Source organism: Ascidiella aspersa, chromosome 5 (assembly GCF_963924565.1).
Source record: "Ascidiella aspersa chromosome 5, kaAscAspe10.2, whole genome shotgun sequence".
Taxonomy (NCBI): Eukaryota; Metazoa; Chordata; class Ascidiacea; order Phlebobranchia; family Ascidiidae; genus Ascidiella; species Ascidiella aspersa.
The window spans coordinates 19,580,277-19,588,970 of NC_139451.1; the positions used below are offsets into that span (position 1 = coordinate 19,580,277).

At 38.3% G+C, this 8,694-nt stretch overlaps 1 protein-coding gene across 1 annotated transcript; it reads right to left on the reverse strand.

The window, feature by feature from the left end:
* Window positions 1-4,278: 4,278 nt before the first annotated feature.
* LOC146145260 (tyrosine-protein kinase JAK2-like) lies at window positions 4,279-8,694 on the reverse strand. Its single transcript, XM_083389434.1, has one exon. The coding sequence runs from the start codon at window positions 8,668-8,670 to the stop codon at window positions 5,386-5,388; it is 3,285 nt and encodes a 1,094-aa protein (XP_083245560.1). The 5' UTR covers window positions 8,671-8,694; the 3' UTR covers window positions 4,279-5,385.

Consider the following 8,694-nt stretch of genomic DNA (forward strand, 5'->3'; position numbering starts at 1 on the left):
AAAACCGTCTAGCCCAGGGGATTTATTTTTACCCATGTTGCAGAGAGCAGTGAAGAATTCCGCTTCTGTTGTTTCCGCTTCTGATAGTTTTGATTGTTCTGCCTTAATTTTTGGGAGATTTAGTGTTTTTAATTTTGAGGCGATTAAGGTTTTGTTCAATAGATCTCCGTTTTGTTTGTAGAGTTGCTTGTAAAAGTCAACTAGACCGTCCAAAATGTTGTATTGGTCAGTTATTATTTTATCATCTACAAAAAGTCTGTTAAAACCCTTTTTTCGCAATGCCTTTTTTCCAAATTTAAAAAGTATTTTGTATTTTTCTCGCCCTCCTCTGCCCAGCGAGCCCTACTTCGCGTTATGGCGCTTTTAGTTTGGCGCAGCATTAGTTGGTCGAGTTCCGATTTAAGTTTGGATAATTTTTCGTGCAAGGGGCCTAATTCTGTTTCAGAGTTCTTTAAAATAGCGTCTTGCGTCTCGCCAATCAGTTTTTCCAATTCGATTTGCTCAATATTTAGCCTTCGTTTTAGTTCGGCCGCATATCTAATAGTTTCTCCCCGAACAACTGCTTTCAAGGCGTCCCATCTTACATGTGGGTCGGTTTCGCCTATATGGTTTTCTGCTTTATAATAAGTGATTACATTTCTTATTTTATCCTTGTAACGCTGGTCATTTAATAGTGATGTATTAAATTTCCAGTAGCCTCTACCGCGTGGTGCTGGGTTAATGTCAGCCCCTAGAGTTGCCATATTATGGTCGGACATAATACCGGGGACTATGTCTACATTTTTAACGTTTTCGACGAGAGATCCATCAATTAAAAAGAAATCTAAACGCGATGATGCCTCTGGTAGTTTCTGAAGCCTTGAGAACTTTTTAACGGTTGGAAATTTGTGGCGAAAAATATCTGTTAGTTTGTAATGTGTCATATATTGCAAAAGACTTTCTCTTGCTTTTCGGTTACGATGTTTTTTACTTCCATTTTGATCTAGGACATTGCCCAGAACTAGATTAAAGTCCCCTCCCATGATTATTGGGGCATCGGAAAAGCTGTCAAGTACGGCGAATAAATTGATGAAAAATTCTGGATCGTCCTTATTCGGCGCGTAAACATTAACAATTACTATTGGGGTTGCATTTATTGTCATTTCAACCAATAAATATCGACCTTCTTGGTCTACCCGTGTGCCTGAGACGGAATAGGATAAGTTTTTGTCGATTAGTATTGCCACCCCTCTACTGCGCTTGAGGTGCCGTGCGCCCAAAACGCTTCCCCTCCCCATTCCATACCCCATAACTTTTCGTGCTTAGCACTACCCTGCAAAAGGGCAACGTGACACTTTTTACGACGTAAAAAATTAAAAATCGATTTTCTTTTCATAGCAATGTTTAAACCTCGAACGTTGTGTGAAATAATATTTAAAGACATAAAAATAGTATTTAAACGCGTTCAACACCAATATCAATGTTCCACTCGTACTCCATGCCACAATCACATCTAAACGCTTTATTGGGACCCATAAGACAGGAATGCTTTTTCCCGCAACTACAGTTGACTATATTATACTTGCAATGGGTATTACTACACGCTTTACACATGATAACCTTAGGTAGCGAGTTAACAGTAAAACAATTACAAACAACAGAGTACCTTTCGCACAGTATGCACTCAAGCACATCTTCCTTCGTCTTGTATTCTGGCTGGAGCTCATCGCAGCACGGCATACGTCTCAATGTCCCTTCGTATGAAGGACATTGACATGTTTCTTTACCCTCTTCGACCAGAAATAACTCGTCCGTGCAGAACTTCATTGCTACGGAATACTTGTTGGAACAACTCCAACAAACGAAAGTTTTCGACTGAGCCGAAACCACAGCTTCAGCTTGGCAGCCAGGGCATGTCAGCGAAATTCTGGTCGCACATAGGCTAATAGATTTGCTGTTAGGAAGCTCGTCTGGGCTTCGTTGCAGCCTTTTCCTTGACCAGTTGTTGGTAAGCTTCGGTGTGCTTGACTTGATGTTGGCGTTGTTTTCAGAGTTGAAGTCCGGGGAGTTCTTATCAGCATCGTTTAGAATGCTGCTTACAGCTGTTGTAGAGTGTGGATTGTTATCAGCATTGTTGACGCCAGCGCTAGAGTTGGTGGCAACTGCGTTATCGTTTGTCTCTCCGTGTGCTTTGGCTTGCTTGTGCTCTTCTTGTCTTTTTACTAGCCGAGGAAAATCTTTTTGACGTTTGGGACAGTTTGCTTGTTTGTGACCTTTCTCGTCACAATGCTTGCAAGTGAACACTTGCCCATGATATGTTACGTAAAATTCACAGTCCGCCATCCTAATATAACTTGGTAAAGGGTTTTCTTCCACGTCCGTTGAATTCATTGTCAAAATTCTCATTCCGGTTAGCAACCCAATCTTGTCCTTCCTGTGTGTCACCTTTTCAACTTTTCCATATTTTGCCGATATTTCCTCTGCCATGAGTTCACTGGGGAAAGGGATAGGCACCCAGCCAACTGCGATGTTAATCTTGTCATTTTCGTATAGTTTTACAAATTTTACTGATTCTGCTGCGCATAGCTTTGTGTAAAGTTCATTTCAAAACAGGGAGTCGAACCGTTTGACTTTTCCAATTCAGGTTCGGTTCGGGTTCAAGGATTTTTTCGGAATCCGGTTAAGTTCGGAGTAATTTAAAAGTTCCGGTTCAGTTTCGGTTCAACCATCGTTATTTCAAAACCGGTTCATAAAGTTCCGTTTCAGATACAATATAATTTGCGTTAAATCTCAAAATGTGGGTCGATAAATGTTGAGAATAATCTTTGAAAAGTCATATAATCCAAGTTACGTGACTTATTAAAAAAACAGTAACTCATTATTGAAATATCTAAAAAATAAAAAAAATAATCAACGATTTTTTCACTCAATATTTTTATTTTTTTTATAAAATTTTATCATGGTGTAACTTGATTCTGTAAAATAGAAGTTGTGACGTCATACAGGAGCGAACCGCTTTTATTTACAGGTTCGGTTAAGGTACTTTCACATTATTCGGTTCAGTTCCGGTTCGGCTCCTTAAAATCTTATAAAATCCGGTTCAGGTTCGGTTCGAAAAAAATTGACCCAAAACCGGTTCATAAAGTTCCGGTTCGACTCCCTGTTTCAAATACTTTTGACTATTTTACCTTTCGCGCGAAATGATCTTTCTACGTCCAGTTTGTTTACACATTTTAAAGCTGTTTCTGGCTAGATCAGCGCTTCTTTATCGTTGCACCGTGGAAGGCTACGAAGTGCGTCACGGAAAAACGGAAAACGCATTAAAAAATATTACACATATATTTTTTAACCTTTTTTTGGCAATGTAATAATAAAAACTAGCAGGAAATTTAGAAATGCCGCTATACCGCAAAAAATCGCGCTCTCCAGGTGGGCCCGGACTTAAAAAGATTAACAAACACTACCAGTACACTATCCATTAAGGTTAACGCGTTTCCTCAAAGTAGCTTTACTACACTTTTCATTAGTAGTATGGATGAAAAAATGCGGCCAACGGAAACCCTTTTGAGTTTGGTTGGCGACTAGAAAAAGTTGCCGACCCTGAAAATTTCTTGGTGCAGAAAAGTTCAAATTTTCCTAGTAATGACATAACCTGGTGAAATAATGTATCTACAAATTCCCATAGTGAATGTATGTTAGACAACCTAAAATATGACTGACAGCTTATCGAAACGAAAGTGAAGACAATATGATGTTAGACAACGATGAGTATAATACTTTACTGTAAAACAGGGGTTCTTAAACTTTTTTTACCGCGGACCCCTAAATTTTTTTTTGCTTTGCATGGACCCCGGTAGGCAAGAAATGCTCCAAAATGACGTCACAATACAAATAGATTTCATAACTCTGTTTATTTCGGTCCGCAAAATGTGAAAGTTAAATGGAGTCTTAACTATACATTCAGTGCAAAACCGTTTAGTTTATGATTAAAGTGTTTTCTTTGAAAAATTAATTACTTCTTAAGTATACACTAGTTATTCAATTAGGCCTTCCCCTAAGACTAATTAGGCCTTCCCCTAAGACTAGTTCACGGACCCCCAAGGGGTCCATGGACCCCAGTTTAAGAACCCCCGCTGTAAAACAAGATGAGGGGGGCGATATGAAATATTATTGAGCCCAAGGGGGCACTAGTGTCAAAAAGGGTTGGGAAACACTGAATTAAAGTTTAATTTTTTAGACAAGGATTTGACCTGCTCTAATTATGACTCGACTTGGGCAACTGATGACTTTGAATGGGACATGACTTGTTATTATTTCGAAAAGACTTACTTGGATTTACAAATGACCTGACTGGGATTTTTTAAAATGACTTGTTTACAATGTTCACTGCTATTTTAACTTTTCTGATTAGTTGCAGTGTTAAATACTCTAACGGAAACCCAACAATCAGGCAGGTGGTTGAAATGAGCAACACGGGGTTGTATACAATAGAACACAAGTTCGAGGTGACACCATTGGCGGTAAAAAGAAGCAACTGCGGAATATTGTGATTGCACAAAAAATGCATGCAGCACTAGTTAGTAAGAAATTAATCATTCACATTTTTTAAGCAACAATTAAAAAACATTTTAGAAGTATGATGGATCTGGTTGTGAACTTGATTAGGGCATTTTGAGAACGGTATCTGATGCACCAAAGCCAATAAATTATTATTTCACAAAACTAGAAATAAAACTGCACATAACATTATGTTTGTCTTTCCAAATGTTGACAAATGTAATGACCATTGACCAGCAGCATAAGAAGCATAAAAACAAACACACATAAATTTACACAAGTAAAAAAGCAATGAATCTCTTCACAATTGGTACTTTGAGAAGCCACAAGTTATTGGTAAAGAGTACAATATTCTTAGTACTCTTAAATTGAACAATTACAAGAGCTGAAAGATAAGTACACAAGTCTGTAAGAGCAATAGTTATTTACAAATACTCACAAATAAATGTCAACTGCAAAACCAGCCAACTAAAAATTTTCAGCTCACGAGATAAAAATACTTAGTACTGATGTCATTACAAAATAATCACTTATTTTTTTAAAGCATTATAGGAATAAATTAGTAGAAATGGAACAATACCAGGGCCTGTCTCTGGTAAGTTTAAGGCATTGTAAAATGTATAGTCAATAGCAACAGAAATAAAATTAGCAGAGGAAAAACAGTAAAAAACAAAATGAGCACTGATGTAATACGTCACACTTAATTTCATAAATTAAAGTAAAATATAATCAAAAAATTCACAAATAATGTTTACACACAGTATGGTAGTAAAAATACAAGAGTCTGTAAGCCCTACTGTCAATGTTCATATGTTTTATACAAAAAAGGATTTTTAAGCAAAATAGAGTCTATTCAGGTTCAGCAAGAGAAAGAAAATTGGTCCTTAGTTCCTCAAATGACATCCTATTTTGCGGATTATATTCCCAGCATTTACAGATTAAATCGTACACCGACTGAGGACATTCTTCAGGTTTCACAAGGCGATGGCCATCCTTGATAAGCTTATAAAGACCTGGTACATCTCCATCAGATATTCCATATTTTGGACAGGCTCCATAGGAAAACATCTCCCATACTGTGACCCCAAAAGACCAAATGTCTGATTCAAACTGGAAGGAGTTCCCTTCAAGGCACTCTGGGGCATGCCAACGGTAGGGCATTGAACCAGATGTGCCACGATAATAGTCTCTGTCCTCATTTAGGACTCGTGAAAGGCCAAAATCTGATATCTTTACGTAAAGTGGTCCGTTACTTGTGTCACGGTCAAGCAAGATGTTCCGTAGCGCAAGATCGCGATGAATCAGACGATGCCTCCTTAGCGCAAGCATCCCATCTGCAATTTGACTTGAAAAGCGGTAAAAATTGGGAAATAGGTCAGCCAGTGGGAAATTATCTTTGTTTCTTTTGTGAATAAAGCTAGCCAAGGAACCACATCCTAAATACTCCATGACTATTCTAACAGTTGGAGCAGTGATGCCTTTTAACTTCACCACATGACGGTGGTTGATTTGGTTCATTGTCTGTATCTCATTAAACATGTCATTGCGTGATTGTTGGGTGTTGCAAGTCCGAATTAGTGATTTTACGGCCACCAGCTCTCCATGCTCTTCACCCCTGCCTTTGGGAAGGTAACGACAAAGATCAACGTAGCCAAAGTGACCCTTGCCCAATTGTTGGTACTGCATAAGGTCTTCGTCATCAAAAACCTGGTATTCGGATTGTGGCTCTTCATCAGGTTCGACCAGCGTGCTTTCGTCAAAATGAAAGTCCCCATGTAGGTGCGTTGACAGTTCACAGAGAATTTGTTGAAATGCAGGGCGGCATCTGGGCCATTTTCTCCAACACTTTTTAAGCAAATCAAGAAAACCTTTCATTTTTGTATCTTGCAAAATGTTCGGGATGGACATGACTGTTCCATTGTCATAATTTTCCTTCAAAGCAATGTTAAAACCATAGGCATTTATATTACAGCAAACATATTGTGCTTGATGCCAATGTCCTATTTCACAAACAGTAGTAGCAAAACTCCATTTATCTCCATTTATACTTGGAGAGGTACAAGTTGGATTGCTTACCACCTGACAGTACTCATAAGCAATCCAAGGAGCAGTTAGAGTAGGTTCAACAACTAAGTCGAAATCATGTTTTTCCTTTGAAGTCGTGATTCCAGGATCAGCCAATTTTATAAAAGGGGGGTCACTGACAAGTTTCAAAAGCACGTTTACACCTTTAATATTTCCATGAGCACAATTTTTCTCCTCTAGATATGTGCATGCATGGGCAAGTTGCCAAAACACAGCTGTAAACCAATCCCTGCTTGGCATTGCAGGATTTTCAACTGCATATTTTGTAATAGAACCATAGGGAACATATTCCACTACAAGCATGTTACTCATTGTTCCTTTTTGATGAATTAAGTGAAGGCTTTCTAAACAGCTGAATTTGAGCATTGAATCTTGGAAGGAAGTTTCAATGTGCTGCTTTCTTCCAACATGATCTTCATAGCACCTTTTAACTACTACTCGTGTGTTTGGTTGACTTCGGTGGGCATACAGTGTTACTTCTGTGAACCGGCCGGATCCCAAAAGCTTTTGCCATTTGTAATCTCCCTGATTAATAATTTGAATTTGCGATATTTTTCCTTTGTCTGGAGGTTTTGTATTAGTTTCACTAAGATGAACAAGCAGAGTACTTTGCTGATTTCTTGTAGGGTGCAAGAGTTTAGATATGTCAAAAAATTCGTTCATGCCCTGCTTAAGAAAGTCTTCCAAGGTGTCATGAACATGATGGTTATCACTGCCAAAAAATCCAATTTTTCCGTTAACGAAGTCCAGTTTAAAGTTTTTTACTTCCAGCTGGTCAGAGTGATTGTTTAGGAGTAATGTGTTAATGAAATATTCATGGTAATTTTCTGGACTGCAGCGTAAAACACAATCTCCCAAACCTGGGTGAGGCAACTGCCATAGGAGGTGCTCAGCATAAGAGGCACTTATAGGGCCATGACAAGACAATTCTAATTGTTTTATCAAAGAAGGCCTTGTAACACTTTTACACAGAAAATGATGTGCATCAACCAATAGTTGGTAGTATCCATTAATACAGGAAGCTAGATTTTCAGCTTTAATCTTGGACGCAAGAGATAAACACAGGAACTCACCGTTCAGTTTGGTGATTGTAACTGACCATATTGTTTCATACTGGTCATTGCTTTTTTGATAGATCCGAACATCGCTGATTTCCGCTACATTGCACCAAACCTGTTCTGGTTCACTGCCACTAGCACATGAAACATTGCCATCATAGGCTACAGATACTTTTGTGAAACTATTTTGATCTTCATCAACTGGAAGAAGTATGTATGTTTCAGCATTGTGAAACCCAACAACCGTGTCAAGATTTTCTAGATACTTAACTTGAAAGTAATTCAGACCTAATCCAGAGGCCACAAACCTGCGGTATTTAACCTCAAAGTGTTCCAAATATTTGTGGAAACGGATTTTAATGATTTTTCTCTTGACCAGATGTTTGGATTGTAGTTGCTGGGCATAATCATGAGAAACCAGTTTTTTTAAAGAGATATGCTGTTTAATACGTGGCAATTCCCAACCTAAAGAACTCGCAAGACAAATCATATCCATCACTGCAATGCCAAGATTGGCACTATGCTCATCAAGTGTGTCTATTGATATTTTTAAATGTCCTTTTTGGAAGTCATCACGCTTTTGGTTGCGTAAATAACTAACTACTTTTTCGTTGATGACAATGTGATTGGTTTGGCCAGCGACCGACTTTCGGTAAGCATGGTGTCTTCCTTTTTGCTGCGGAAACTCGTTATTGAAAATAAAACGAATCCTCAATTCGATTTCACTGATAACACTGCATCCATTAGATTTTGGAACAGTATTGGCCAAGTTTAACCAAGTTTCTGTTTTTTGATCGTACAGACCAAAATGTGACAAATATAATGGGGTTATTTCACATTTCTCTAGGCATTCTTGCAACACATCTTCATAAGTGTCAACATTATCAAGACTAATATTGCAAGTTCTAAGATTTTCCAAAACTCCAGCTATTGTTGGTCCAACATCATCACATGGTTTTACAGGTTGAAACAGTGTGACAGCAAAGCTCATGATTTTCCACCACAGGTAAATTGT